The sequence below is a fragment of the Lathamus discolor genome, chromosome 4 (genome assembly GCF_037157495.1).
Source record: "Lathamus discolor isolate bLatDis1 chromosome 4, bLatDis1.hap1, whole genome shotgun sequence".
Lineage (NCBI taxonomy): Eukaryota > Metazoa > Chordata > Aves > Psittaciformes > Psittacidae > Lathamus > Lathamus discolor.
In genome coordinates, this window is record NC_088887.1 from 52,569,328 (window position 1) to 52,583,956 (window position 14,629).

Consider the following 14,629-nt stretch of genomic DNA (forward strand, 5'->3'; position numbering starts at 1 on the left):
CTGTTGTTCCTTTGTTCCTTCATGGAGCCCACGTCTGGGGCCTGTCTGCTTTGTTCTCCCATCTCTGTGAGGACTGGCGCCCTTCCCGGATCTGAGGAATGGGCTTGGTGTATCTAAGTACATGAGATAACCCATTGTATCTGCTGCTACATTATTGGTTTGTTTCACTAGTAGTAACTTTGTTGTAACCTGTAATACATATCTATCTATCTATCTATCTATCTATATATGCATACACACACACTTCATTGCTATTACTGGGTGCTGCTATAATCCACTGTTGCTATAATTAACTGCTCCTATAGATTGTTGCTCTACTATCACTTGCAGATTCTACTTTATAATAGCTTGATACACACATATATGCAGTTGCTTTCTTGATCATAGGTATACTTGCTAAGGTGGTACTTGTGTGGTATTTGTGGTCATCTGTAATAAAGAAAATTTAGAGGATAAAGCCTCAATGCCCTTGTGTATTACAAAACCCTATGAATCCATGGCCATAATCTTGCCTGTGGGCCAGGCAACATGGAAATCATGGTATCACGTTACAACTTAAAGTCACCCAACTCTTAAGCACAGGAAAATAGCCAGAAAAGAATAAGGAACAACACGCACAGAATTCTCTAATATCAAAATATAGCAATTTATTCAAGACACTGAATATGATCTGTTGATTCTCTCCTTAAAACAAATGAGCTACAATACACAAGGTGAATTTGAAGAAAGTGTGGGTGGGGAGAAACAAAATAAGGATGGATGTTGTTTCAACAGAACCTGGGAAATGCTGAAATGAGAACCAAGTCTGGCTGCAAGTCTGACACAGACAATAAAAACTGCAGAAGCCAGAATTCAGAATTTCAGTGAGTGGCTGAAAGAACATTTCTGCAATTGACAAAGAACCACATCTTTTAAAAAGGCAAAAAGAGGAAAAAAAGGAGGAAAAATTAAAAAGGGGGAAAAAAACAGAAACCCCAAAACAAAGCAGACCCTTACATTTGACAAAGTGCACTTCACTTGGCTCTAAAATTAGCTATTTTTTTCTTTTTTTTTTTTTTTTTTTAAACAAATTAAAAGGAAATTTCTAAGATGTAGCATGGGGTTAATGTGTGTATAACCCTGTAAGTCAGGCCCTTTAGTGCCCCGTAAGGGACCCAGTGTTTTCTACATAAAAGATTCAGTATCCTTCTAACCCACAGAAGTCGTGTGGTTTTTCAGAACCATTTTTCACTTCCAGGCCAGTTCCAGACAGCCAGCAACGACAAACACCCAGAAAATCCTTGGATGGCTTCAGAATCCTGTTTGGTCACTTCGGTTTCTCAGTTTCTCTTCTGTTACGAAGAACTAGAAAAAAATAATCAAAAGTATTGCATGAAAAAGACGACGTCCACCAGCCTGGTGCTTCCTGCTCTTCGGTCATGGGGAAGCCAGGGGATGCCCAGTGGAGGAAAGTGAGAGCTCCCACGACGGCAGTTCTGTGGGCATAGGCTTAGATATCCACATTGAAGTACAGACTGGAAAAGCTTCTCTCCCACTGCCCACCTCCTAAAGAAACCAGCTCCTTAGGGTAGGATTAACTTTCACAGCTACATCTTCAACATTCCTTAACAGATGCCCTCACTTCAGCTGGAAACTCTGCTACAGCATCTCTGAGGATTATGCCTTTAAGGTCTCGGGGAGGGGAAGAAAGGTGAACTTCCCTAGCTTCTCACATATGCTGCTTTCAAATCTGATGGTCTGTAGAGAAAACTCTCTGGACCAGCAGCCTCTCACACATGAGCTTTGCAAACCAACTGATTTTCAGGTTCTTATTTCTCTTGGCTTCTTACCTCCATGTAGGCAGGCAGAGGACAAGAAACATGGAAAAATGAAAAAGAAACAGGCATCATAGACACTGTCAAGTTATTTGCAGTAGCTATCCCAGGAACAACCATGAGACATGGTCCCTGTAGCCAGCCAGCAGTATGGTGTCATTGAACTCAAACTGAGCAACCTCTTCAAATCCTGAGGTCTGGCCTATTCAGTCGTTGCTCAAGGGACAGAGGCAAGGACAGGGCCCATCCGTGCTGCCCCCCGCTGCCTGCAGCCCGGGAGCTTCTGTGTGTTACTTACAGAAATGCCACCAAAAGCAGCGTAGGAAGTTAACCGTGTACACACAATGACTGTAACCAAACCACTGACACAACCATGCTTTATAAAACCGCATCAAACCTTTGTATTCAAATTCAAGTATCTCTTTGAACAAGGAGTCTTTTTTCTGAGTAGTGACATTAAATCAGTAGGTACACATGGTTATAAACCAGTACAAAACTGCCATGTGGTTATCTACAGCCCATGTTCTTGGAGCAGAAAATTAAACCCAATACATAAATGCATTTAACATCAAAAATAATCCTTGATGCCTTTCAGGGTCCAGTTCTTTGATACAAATTACAAACAAGCCTGTCATTAATAACCAAAATCCCATGTAACTGTTTTCACCTCAGGACTGAGTAACCTTTCTAACAGTTATTTCTTTTCATTCTTGTCTCCTTTCCAAATGTATCTCTAAGAAATGCAGCCAAAGCTGGCAGTGGCTTGTTCTGCTGGAAGGACTAAGATATTGTACAGATACAAGCATAAAGAAAGGAAAACAAAGGAGAAGAAATGCCATACAGATTCCATGATGCCACAATGATGCCATGGTTCTTGGCAGGTCTTATGCCACCAGTTCAGCCCTGGGGCTCGTTTTACATTTGTTGTTTGGATCACATCAGTACTTCCAACAGCTGTAGTCAGATCAAAGGGAAGATCCTGTGTTAGGGAAACAGTGACTTCAGGCAGGAAGGTACTACATTATGTTAAGGCCGTTCTCTGCTTGCTTGTTTTTCTCTCTCCTACAAATCCTAGCCTAGGCTGGGGGCTAGAGAACACTCCTGCTTCACTTGGCCAGTTTTGAGGATCTAAGTAATGGCTGCCACCCTCCCAGGTTGCTTCAGAGCTTACAGCATTTTCTGTACACGCTGCTTGTGAATCCTTCTTGGCATCCAGTGTTTGCTCTTAGAGCAATGCAGTCTTCAGCAGGCATCACTGCCATGTCTAGCTTGCAGTAAGGAAATGTTGTCTGAAGTGAATAGGTTGGTGCTTCAGAAATCTTTCTTGCCATTCCGCTCATTTCACCCACTACAACTTTAAGTGGTATATATGTTGAGGCAGAATTTAGATATCCTTTATCATGTCCCCACCTAATGGAGAGTCCTATGTTGTCTTCTGAGCATCACACTGAGGACACCCTCAAGGCTGAACCTGTCTGGGCAGACAGTGAGCAGAAAAGTGAGAGAAGTGCAGATCCAGAGGTTTCCTTGTAGCACAGAGTACACGTACAGCTGAGGGTGAGGGCAGCACCACATACTGCCAGATGCAGTGCACGAGCCTGCTTCTAGGTGTGTGCTGACCATGGATGGACAGGAGCTTGGCAAGACTCCATTTTTCAGCTGTGACAGATGCAGTGAATGTATCTTGGTACAACTGGTCTCTTGAAGTTAGTGGTAAAATCCCGTTGATTCACTGGAATAGCAAAAGCTGAGGAGGATGAGCAGTGGAGGACAGCATTGCTCAGCAAGGCCATGGGCAGCCAATCCCATGTTCTGTAGGAAATTTGAACTGTCTCTAACAGAAAGAAGATACACAAACATTTTCCCCTGGTTACTGAGGATAAATGAAAGCATGGAGTCAAGAAAATGAATGCTGTATTTATAGTCTCAAACTTATGTATCCCTTTTAATACGTGTACATCATCAAACAGTCACAAAAATGAAAAGAGACTGCATATAAATGGCTGGCTGCTGGAAGAGGACTCTTAGTAAATGACTGGCATTTATTGTATCAAATGGCATTTTTCCTTAGAGCACTTTCTGAGAGACAACAGAAAAAGGATACTGCACCTTTCATGTTCCTTGGACTGTGTCATTCTTTTTGCTTGAATTACACAACTGGTCTACATTTGGTGGCCATTTTAGGCTTTTAAAACTGTTTAACATAAAAAATATTTTTTTTCCAAAAATACACTGGGTTCTTTCTGTTAAAAGACATCTTTCTCCTGTAAAAATCTTCCCCAGCACTGCATTCTTATATAAAGCACTTATTACACAATTTGCTGAAAGTGCCCTTGAGACGCTAAGATCTGAAGCATGGAGGATTTTTTTTCCTTTTAAATGGAGAGAAAGAGAGGGAAAGGACGAGAGAAGAGAGGAGAAGCAGTCTGTCAAAAATTTTCATTGTCATGTCCACCTGGCTGCATCTACTATGGGCATACAGGGAAAAAAGAACAAAAAAACCAACAAAAGGGTAAGAAGAAAGAGGAGAAACAAAGGAAGGAGAAGCTGGGATTGGAAGGGAGAAATAAAAGGAAAACAAAAGGTTCATCCTAAGCCTGGGATCCTCCAGGCTGTAATATTCCAGCTGATAGAAAAAACCACTGAACAAAAAAAGTAGTCTAGAAAATAGAAAGTGTTGTGATTACAAAGTTGAGCATTTCATCAGTACAAACTGGTCTTTGAACGTCCTTTGGGAGAGCAACTGTAGTGTCCAAATTGGAAGGAAAAAATACAACACCGCATGGAGGAGGATTTTTTTTTTCCCTTTTGGTTTATCACAGCATTTTTCTTTTTTTTTTTTTTCTTTTATTAATTTTTTTTGGCACAGCTTTTTTTTTTTTTTTTTTTTTTCCCCAGCCATCAGAGCAAGTTCTCAGACGCAAACCAAACAGTGCAATGCCCAGCTGGTGGCTTCATGCTTCCAAGGCTCAATGTTCCAGGTGAAAACTATTCCCTCCCCCTCTGAAGTGACTGCGTTTTTACTCCTCGATGAAGGTTACGGACAAAATACTAGACACCTGTGGCCAGGGAGAGTTGGTTTCACGGTACACTCTAACTTTGTTCAAGTTCGTACAGTTCTGGAGCTGTTAAGAATAGTTTTGAAGAGTGCTTCTCCCCACACATTCACTGCTGGTCCATTTGAAATTTCTTCTAAAACATTTCACTTTTACTTCCGCAGATCTAGAACACAAACCTGGAGAGAAAAGATTCAGCATTAAGAGCCATTTCTGAAGGTGACATGGAAGTCCCATTCATATACGGCCCTGTACAGAGCTGATCAGTATGTTACACTCACCAGCCTCAAATCAGTCTGTACTGTGTACCTGTTTGCATGTACACAAGTATGGGAACAAACCAACATGGGAGAAAACCCAAGTGAAAACCATACATTTAACATTTAGCTGGGCTTTCATTGGATTACAAGCAAACATTTTGGTGGCATATCCCAGATAAGACTATGGGCTCTTTTTGGTTGCCAAAACACAGCATCCACTTCCATTTCTGAAATACATCCAAAGTAGATGTAGGCCTGGCAGGCATGACACAGGACTGAGAGTGGACACGTGACTGTTTGGAGCTGCTGTTGGAAGCCAGGCAAGGCACCATCTCAGATGACACAACTAAGCTCAAGCAACTGAACCATGTCCTAGGTGCACCCTTTGTTAAAACCAGCTGAAAAGTACTGCTTTAAATAGTCATGCCAGCCAGCCATGTACAAGAGTTATTTTAAAAGGCTGTAGAGTATATGTAACATCTGTGCACTGTCCAGAGAAGCTGTGGCTGCCCCATCCCTGGCATTGTTCAAGGCAAGGCTGGATGGAACTTGGAGCAACCTGCTCTAGTGGAAGGTATCTCTGCCTGTGGCAGGGGGATTGGACCTAGATGCTATTTAAGGTCCCTTCCAACCCAAACCATTTTATGAGTCTATGATCCACAAGCTGATCATGCTACAATTGAAATTTTTTAAAAACAACATTAACAAGAAAAATAGTAATGAACAATCAGTATCTATCTCTATGGCAATACTTTTCCTTTACCATGCAATGAAATCCTTAGGCATCATGCTGAAAAAGTCTGCCTTTTGGTACTATTCAAGGGTAAACTTCTGTGGGATAAAACTCTGAAAGCCCCAAGATAACTGTTTATTAGAGAGCTGACTGCTGTGATTTCAGCTTCATTAAAAATTGACAGCTGAGATAAATAATAATAGAAACAACACTACTGATGTTCTTACCAAATATGTATTTAAAAGTCATTCCCATCTTCAGCAACATTTACCTATTCCACAAACATTCTTCATTTCCAACAGGAACACCACCTGCTAGTGTATGCCAAACCTTTCAGAACAGGAGCATTTTTAGTATACCACAGAGAGCTACTTATTTATGTCTTGAGCTGCCTACACCTTCAGCTCTGTCCACAGGACTTAATACGGCATGTATGTTTTTTGTTGATGTTTTCTAGAAGAGTGATCTCCATCCAGCATCTACAATGTGTAAAGCTCCTTACCGATCCGTCTGATGCGCTTGCTCCCACTTTGTCTCCTCTAGCATTCCAGCAGACTTCAAAGATGCCTCCGGTGCCTCGGTAGCTATGTACTAGAGTTCCACTCTACAAAGCAAAACAGCATGCAAACATTTGATATGGAAGTTCACCTCTTCTTCTCTGTCGTGTGGCACTACATTAAAAGAAGAGAGTGGTGGCAAGAGGAAGCTATCACATCACCCAGTTATGGTCATCTCCCTAAGGTGCCTAAGTTAGGAAACTGGTTGCTGATAATGAAAAGAAACAGGCTCCTCCAGAAAGCAATTTACAGTAGGATTGTCAGATGTCTTTTTTGTCAACTCTGTAACAGTAAAGGCCTGGGGAGTCAGGCTGAGGTGATCTTCTCTAAAGTTAATTGTTAATTCTGGCTGTGCAGCATCAGTATAGAGAATTAAATCTGTGGAATTATGATGTCCCACATTTCCCCAGAATATCCCCAGTCCCCAGCCTGTACACTCTTTGTATCTATCACCTTCTCATCACAAAGTATAAGCCAGGTGCATCAGACTCACAACTGAACTCAGCTTGAGCTTGTTACTGAGTAGAAGTATCCCTTATGTCTAAGAATCTATCCATATCTTTGCTTCACAAAGCTGATTGCACATCACAATGCACCTATTTTACTGTATGCCAAGTGTTTTAGTATACAAAGAAGCCTGAGCAGAAATGTTCTGGGCAGTCACCTCACTCCACCTGAGTGGCTCAACTGCTATTGCTGGGATTTGTATCAGCCAATATGATCAGGTTCACCTTGGCTGGCAGGCCATGTGCTACAAAAGCACACATATTTTCCATTAAAGCTTTTGTTATTAATGTGTCATTTGAACCAGATGTGCTTGACATGAAGCAAAACAATACCTGAGTATTCCATATATGGACACATTTGTCAAAGGACCCACTGGCTAGATATTTTCCATCAGGACTAAAAGCTACACTGTAGACCGGCTCTTGATGTTTTGTTAACGTATGGATGCAGACTCCTCGGTCAACGTCCCACAGCCGAACAGTGGAATCAAACGAAGCACTGCAAGAAGCATTCAAACACAAACATGTCTTAATTTGGATCTTTATCGGTTTATAGTTTGATACTGTAAACTTTAGAATACACAGCTGTTTGTTTTGTTTTGTTTTTTTTCCTTGGCTAAGCAATAAAAACCATTTCAAACAGAAAAGCCAATAGGTACTACAGCCTTTATGGTTTTTATGACAAGAACTGTACCTACAGAACTGAATTCTTGTATGAGGACCCTTTGAGTCTACATAGGTGTGCTGTATATAGGATCAAATCACTAGCCTTTAGAGGTCCAAGCTCCCTCCTTTTGAGACTCTCTCTGCTATTATTCAGGAAGATCAAATATATATCATCATTAATAGGATAAATGGTTCCAGAGAGATCTTATTCCCAATGGATTTGCATTATTTAATGAATTAGCATTCTGTAATTCCCTAGCAATGTGGTTCTTTTCACTTTTTTTCAGTGCTGGATTTTGCTACACTCCATCTAAATCCCAAATTGTGGGCTTAGAGAAAGGCAAAGGAAATAATTGGTGTTCAAAATGATAAAAGAACAACTCAAAGTGAAGGTCTTCCCTGTCTACTCCCAGTCTAAGTAGTAAAACTCCTCCCCAAACTGCACACATCATGAACTAATTTGATAATCCCATGGTACTGCCATCATTTGGCATTCTACAAGTAAATGTACTACCTAAACTCAATGTATTCTGAACATTTTTCAAGTGGAATTTTAAAGAGTATCCCAGCTTTTCTCTGTTAGTTAACAAGGCTATAAGAGTTGCCAAGTCTCTGCCCAGATGAGTTGCATGACCCTAGTTAGAACACATTCTGACTTGGCTGACTGGGCTGCCATCTGCCTCAGTAAGTACTTTCATTCATAAAAACCAGATGCCAGATGTGAAGGTGCAATGCCAAATTTAGAATCTTTTCATCAAGGCAGATGGAAAGTTAAGTATCATATGACTTGATGTTCTTTCTTTTTCTTCTTCCTTTTTCAAGTATGATTCCTTTCCCTTTGTATCCACCCATGTGATATGGGTAGATACAGGTACTTCACAGGTACTTTTTACTGGAATTGTCTGGAGGAAGGTTGATGGCAATGTGACAGTAGGCTTGTATGTCAGAAAGATGATACTTCTTCCTGGCAGCAACAGAAAGAGGTGTATTTTTTACCTTGCTAACATGATGTTGGAGTTTGGGTTGCTGGTGCCTGGTCCTGTAGGGCTCCATTTGATAGTATAAATCTCTTTGCTGTGAGCCTGAAGATCATGTACACAAGTATCTTGCTTCATACTCCAAATCTAAGTCGGAATAATTACGAAAGAGAAAAATGGCAGCATTACTAACATGATCTCAGCTGAATTATTTCAGTTCTATGTTATCCTTACCATTTGTTCAAGACCTTGACCCACATGCATAATTTATTAATGCAACAGTCTGGCACACACAATAGACTAACCCCATTAGGGGAATGAGCTAAACATTTAATAATATTTATTCAATAGATAAGAAGAACTAAATAGTTGCTGCACTGCCCACGGCCGGTAACTCTAGTTTCAGTACAGAAGCTTAAATTACTCTATTTAGAAAAGTTTAACTTCATCCCACATTGAATCAGCAGTCATTTTAAAGAAAGAAAAGGAAGTTTCAATAACTCCTTAGAACCTAGCAATTTTCTCTTATGCCAGTAAAATTTTCCTTTTCCTCCTGAGCTCCATTTGTTTTTAACAGCATAGATAACGCAAGACGATCAGCTATTTATGCAGTGTTACGTGGCCAGTTCAAATTTTTGGTGTGCTCTGAATATACATGTGTGTTCCATTGCTTAATCCAAGGCTATTTAAAAAAATAAAATCAAACGGCTTGAACGAAATTATTTTCAGAAAAAAGACTGAAGAGAAAGAAAATTCTTTTGTTTTCAAAGGATAACCAATATAGAATAGGGATTATGCCTCTGTTGACAGGCAAGCAGGTGTATGTATGTGTATATCAAAAGTAGGACTCTTCTCTTACAGTGACATCAATCATGTAACACTTATTTGGATACAATGTCCCAGTTTTCCCATCAGCTGCTTCTCTGCATTCAGTCTTTTAGACTGGCTTTAAGAACTATGGGACAAAATGAACTATTGTTCATGCAGAGCTTTAAGTGCTACAGTACTATAATTCTGAAGAAGATTAAAAAATAGATATAATTTTTCTCTTTACTTTTGGAACAGCACAAATGGAAATGATATTACCTTTAATGTCATGTCATCGGAGCAAGATGCTAGTAGCATGCCAGATGGGTCCCATTTGATTGCATTAACCTCGTTCTGAAATAAAGAGTGTTTTTATTACTACGCAAATATTTCGGGTACCTGCAATGTACTGAGCACCCAGCAGAGGGCACTCAAGGTTCGCGCATGCAACAAGTTCAACCAGGAGTTAAGAGTCCCGGTTGCTTTATGAGTGAAGAAAAGAAGCGGTGCTTCCGTAACAGGCTATTTAAGCGTCATTTAGAAATGGTAACCATTTTGTGTTTGTGAACAATACACACAATCAGTCTTTTGATATGTGTTCTAGAACAAAGTTTCTCATACCCATTCTTCATATGCTAAGACATAAATAAACCTTCAAACCACACAGATTGAAGATATAACATTAATTTGGTTAATATTCCATAGAGCTTGGAGATACAAATTTTAGGTAGAAAATACCAGTGCAATGTAAAGTTTTGTGGAGTTTATAATTCTTAGTATTGCAGCTCTACAACAGTGCTGGTCTCTCTAAAGAGAGGTGCATGTGCAAATGAAATCTGGGGCAGAATATTGAATAGTTTATGATGCTTTCTCTATCAACCTTTCTAGCACTTCGTAATTAACTAAGCCTAGTTGACTACCTAGTTGGTAGTCAGTAAGTTTTCTGTGCTTTTTTTGAGGGTCATATATCTGGAGAAAAAAAGCATTTAATAAAGAGAAATGCTGTTTTATTAAAACATACATTGGCTCAGGTTCTCAGGGAAAACAATTCTGGAAAGCATATATTTTGCTTCACCCATTTTACATGTTTCAGTCATAATTAAAGGCAACCATACAGGCATTCGAAGTAAAAATTTGGATCATGTGCAAAATGGTGCATTTCATATACTAGGAATATAGGAATATACTTGCTAGGAATGTACAACCTGTCATGAAACATCAGTTTAACCATAGACCAGATAAAGGTGTTCGAATGGACAACTTTACCTTACTGGGGAGATAGCAAGTCCTGGAAGTTAATTTCTAAATTGCAGGTCAGAATATGATAGCAGTTTTCTCATGAATGAAAGCCGGAAAAACTAGCTTTTGACAGTCATTAAATACCACCAGGAGAAGAGCAGGGAAATGCATCTTAAATAGAACTTATTAGACTAAATTGATTCTAAATCTTGAATAATGGCTGGAGATAAATTGTTCTCTCCTTATTCATAGTTCTCATTTACTAAAGGAAATTAGCCAATGGAAAACAAAACATATTTATTAATGTGCCCTTAGTCTGCGGCTCATGCTACACATAAATAGTCTGTTTAAGCTCCAGTTTTTGTCCCCTATGGTGATTTAGAACAGTTTATCCCTTCTCACAGGCAGTGAATCACTCCCAAGGAATATGGTTTTAAGGAAGCAATGGGATGTAACACCTTTGGTGCTAGAACACACCCCGCTAACACATCATCTGCCGCAACATGCTGCTGCGACTTCATTGCTAACATTTTTGACTTCTTAAACTTACTGTGTGTCCTTGAAAGGTTTTAACGGGGCGATCACAGCCAAGTCTGCATACGTGAATGCACATGTCTGTGCTGCAGGAGGCAAAAGTAGTGTTGTTCTGCCAGTCTACATCCAGAGCAGGAGCTGTGAAGTACAAACAATGGAAGGAACATCAGGGAACACAGCAAAGAAACAGCTATCCCAATTAATCCTGTCACTTATGTGGATCAGACTAAAAGCTAGCTCTTGGCCTGTCACCTAGAATCAATTACAGGGATGACAGGGACTGTTTGAAGGGCACAAACTATTTTTATTCTTACAGTGGGCGACCTGTATGTTTTGCATGGTATGTGTTCATGAGAATCTTTGGGGTTAAGTAACATGCAAGGGGACAAAACAATCTACCTCTACCCTCCCTGCTCCCAGCCACACATTTCTTGGGCCACCCTGTATCATTCGTTCCTTTGTAAACCAGCTCAGTGAAGAACCTGGAAGAAAACTAATCAAAAAAAACCCAACAAAGCCCTCATGGATAATTTCAGCTGGGTTAGAAAAAATGTTCCTGTGAATGCCAGACACAATATATGGGGAAGCGAAGGAGCACGTGGCCATCTTCCTTTGCACTAGCTTTATGCAACTACCGATACAAACCTATCGTTCTGTGCAGGCACTTGGATTAATAATACAGTTTAATTTGGCTGTGGATTGATTTAAGATAGGTACATTGATCAAGCTGATTTGAAATGAGAGGAAGAGTTTCTGTAGAAGGTTTGGCATTAACCAGGACTGAACAGATGAAATTGTGTACATAGCACATGAACATTTAACTAGGGCCTGCATGTAACACATGGGTTACAAGAAGAGGGAGGAAGAACCCCAACAAACTTTTAGAGCATGTCACTGTAGACTAAGAGCATGTTCTGGTACAGGAGGGAACTCCTCACATACAGCTTCATTCTGTTTCTACGACTGCTGCTTGGTTTTTTTTTGCCCAGAGAAGAATTTAGCTGCCCTCCAGAGGATGACATAAGATTTGCTAAAATACAGACATCTTCATTCTCAGCACACTCCTGTAAGAAGCAAGTGTGCCACAATGAGACCAGTATATACGAAACAAAGTTGAATCTCTTTCTGGCAAGTTTAACTTTAAAATGAAACTAAGAAATGCCATATTCAAATACATCCAGAAAAACAGTTTTGTAATACGGGGTGAAAAGATATCTGTTCTGCCAAACCTATTATATTTAAATACGTTTTTTTCTATTGTGATTTTTATGAACTGCAAAATGAGATTGATCACACCACCTTCTGAATCATCAGGTAGCTCCTAAATGAGAATGGAGGACTAAAATTCTCTCATACACAAGTATTTTTCAGAATATTAATGAAAATGCTCAATAATTCTTTGTGATAGGTAAGGAATTTCAACATTGAAGATATATAAAGGAACTTTGTGTGAGGAAGGCAGGTTACTCCTGAATTTTCCAATGAACATGAATGGGGATCAGGGAATAGTAAAGTTCCTGTAACTGCCTGCGTGTCTTTATGCTGTCAGCTTTGTATTACTGTTTCAGAGCAAACAGAAATCTATCTTTATTAATAGCAATATGCCTTCAGGGCTAATATCTAGTATGATATGTATGTGTTGAAAAGTAATTTTCTGAGAGCTATTGGCACCTAAAGCAATGGATTTGCATTGCAGCATAATTCGAATCACAGAGTTTTAATAATTGATACTGATTTACAGGTATATTTAATCATAAGATTACTGGATAAGTAACTACATAAAATGGCAGCCAAAAGTGTTGTTTGATGCAAGTAATCAAACTGCCAGAGTGTCTCTAAACCCACAGTATACTAGCCAATTGCATAAAACCAATTAGAATGTCATCTAATAAAAGCAGCAACAAATCCTTAAAAAATGCAGCTAAATTAAACATCAACAATAGGAGTGTTACAATAATTTTCAGTTAATTTAAGCTTTTCCTGAGCAAACTTAAGAATTGGAGGCTCAGAAGGGGAAAGAGTTAAGTGACTGCAGGGAGTGACTCGAAGCACTTAGACGTCTAAAACTGGATCATTCAAATACCTCTTATGGTATCACTTAACCAATTTGTTCTTGCATGAATAGACATCAGTCTACATCTATCACTATATGTGAAAATCAGATTATTTCACTCCATTTTAAAGAAATAAGCTTTGTGAATACGTATATTGATCAAATGCCCTATAGTAACTAATAGTTTTGCAAAAAATAATGAAACCCTGGAAGGTACTTTTCCACATACTTAAGTATTTTGACCATAAAACCTTAATGTTACATGGGAACAGCAATGATACAGAGGCCTTCAAGACCTAGACAAAGGAGACTTCCTCATGTATTTTAAGATGTCAATGTTGTCCATACAGGTATAAACTAAGTAAGTTGTTGTAAAGCAGCTGACAGTAAAAAATTATGTTATTTCCAGGCCAACTATCTCCAGACTTCTTTGAAGTACCCAAAGTACGCCACACAAGTATGTGTTAAAGGAAATGCACCCTGCCTAGAATAGACTTTTAACTATTAAAATGCCACCGTTAATCCTTGTGTAGAAAAGGTTTTCAGATTCCAGATATGGAAAGGAATTTGCCGTTTGTTCCGGTGAATAACCGATGCAAAGACGACAAGGTGAGGTCTTTGTGGCTTCAGACTTACGTAAGGACAATGACTTCAGCTGATTTTAAGGGGCTTTTTGTAGGACATACGCATATCAGCAATTTCCTTAACAACTAACTGCTTTACTTCCCTATGAAAACAGATTTGAAATAATGCAAAAAACAACAACAAAAAAAAAAACAAACCAGAACAAAAATTATCAGCATAATAAGAATTTTTATCAAAGTTTATTAATGCGAATGGACATTGGCATATTGCATTGGAAGATGTTGTTAACTATTCAGCTTGCTAAAAGGGGAATAGAGTGGTGTGCCCTTGATGCACTCCACTGCTAAGACAGCTACATGTCAGTGAACATGATTTTGAAGGGGCATCCAAGTCCTGAATCTGCAACTACTTAAATCAATAGTTAGGGATCAGAAGGCTTAACAGTCTCATCAACTACATCACTACAGAGCGCAAAGTTTGCTTCTGCGGAACAGTTATGATTGATAGATAAACGCCAAAGTGAGAAAATATGAATAAACGCCACAGTGAGAAATTCTGTCAGCAGACAATGACTCCTCCAAACTGACAGTAGCATTAATAAGAGAGAAGATGAGTGACAAAAATCCAGAGTATGGATCTGCTATAAGCATGGACATACTCTGTCTTCTGTTGAATAACCATTTCAATTGCTACTGCATATTAGTAACATCTGTGAAAATGTGAGAATGAGAACAGCTAGAAATTGAGCTGAAGTACATGCTCAAATTAGTGTTTTAAAATTAGTAGTGAAATACGCCTTTCTAAGCCATTAAGCACCTTGTGAAAGCCTGCTATATTTAAAG

The 14,629-nt window shown here is 39.3% G+C and overlaps 1 protein-coding gene across 4 annotated transcripts in view; it reads right to left on the bottom strand.

The window, feature by feature from the left end:
- Positions 1-622: 622 nt before the first annotated feature.
- Positions 623-14,629, bottom strand: part of TBL1X (transducin beta like 1 X-linked) — a 196,343-nt gene continuing 182,336 nt past the window's right edge. For all 4 annotated transcript variants that reach the window (XM_065677477.1, XM_065677473.1, XM_065677474.1 and 1 more), the window contains 6 exons: positions 11,166-11,287; positions 9,656-9,730; positions 8,589-8,716; positions 7,260-7,425; positions 6,366-6,467; positions 623-5,049 (listed from right to left, as the gene is read on the bottom strand). In XM_065677477.1, the coding sequence (XP_065533549.1) occupies positions 5,023-5,049; positions 6,366-6,467; positions 7,260-7,425; positions 8,589-8,716; positions 9,656-9,730; positions 11,166-11,287 (620 nt within the window). In that variant the 3' untranslated portion in view covers positions 623-5,022. The remainder of the gene's footprint in view (positions 5,050-6,365; positions 6,468-7,259; positions 7,426-8,588; positions 8,717-9,655; positions 9,731-11,165; positions 11,288-14,629) is intronic.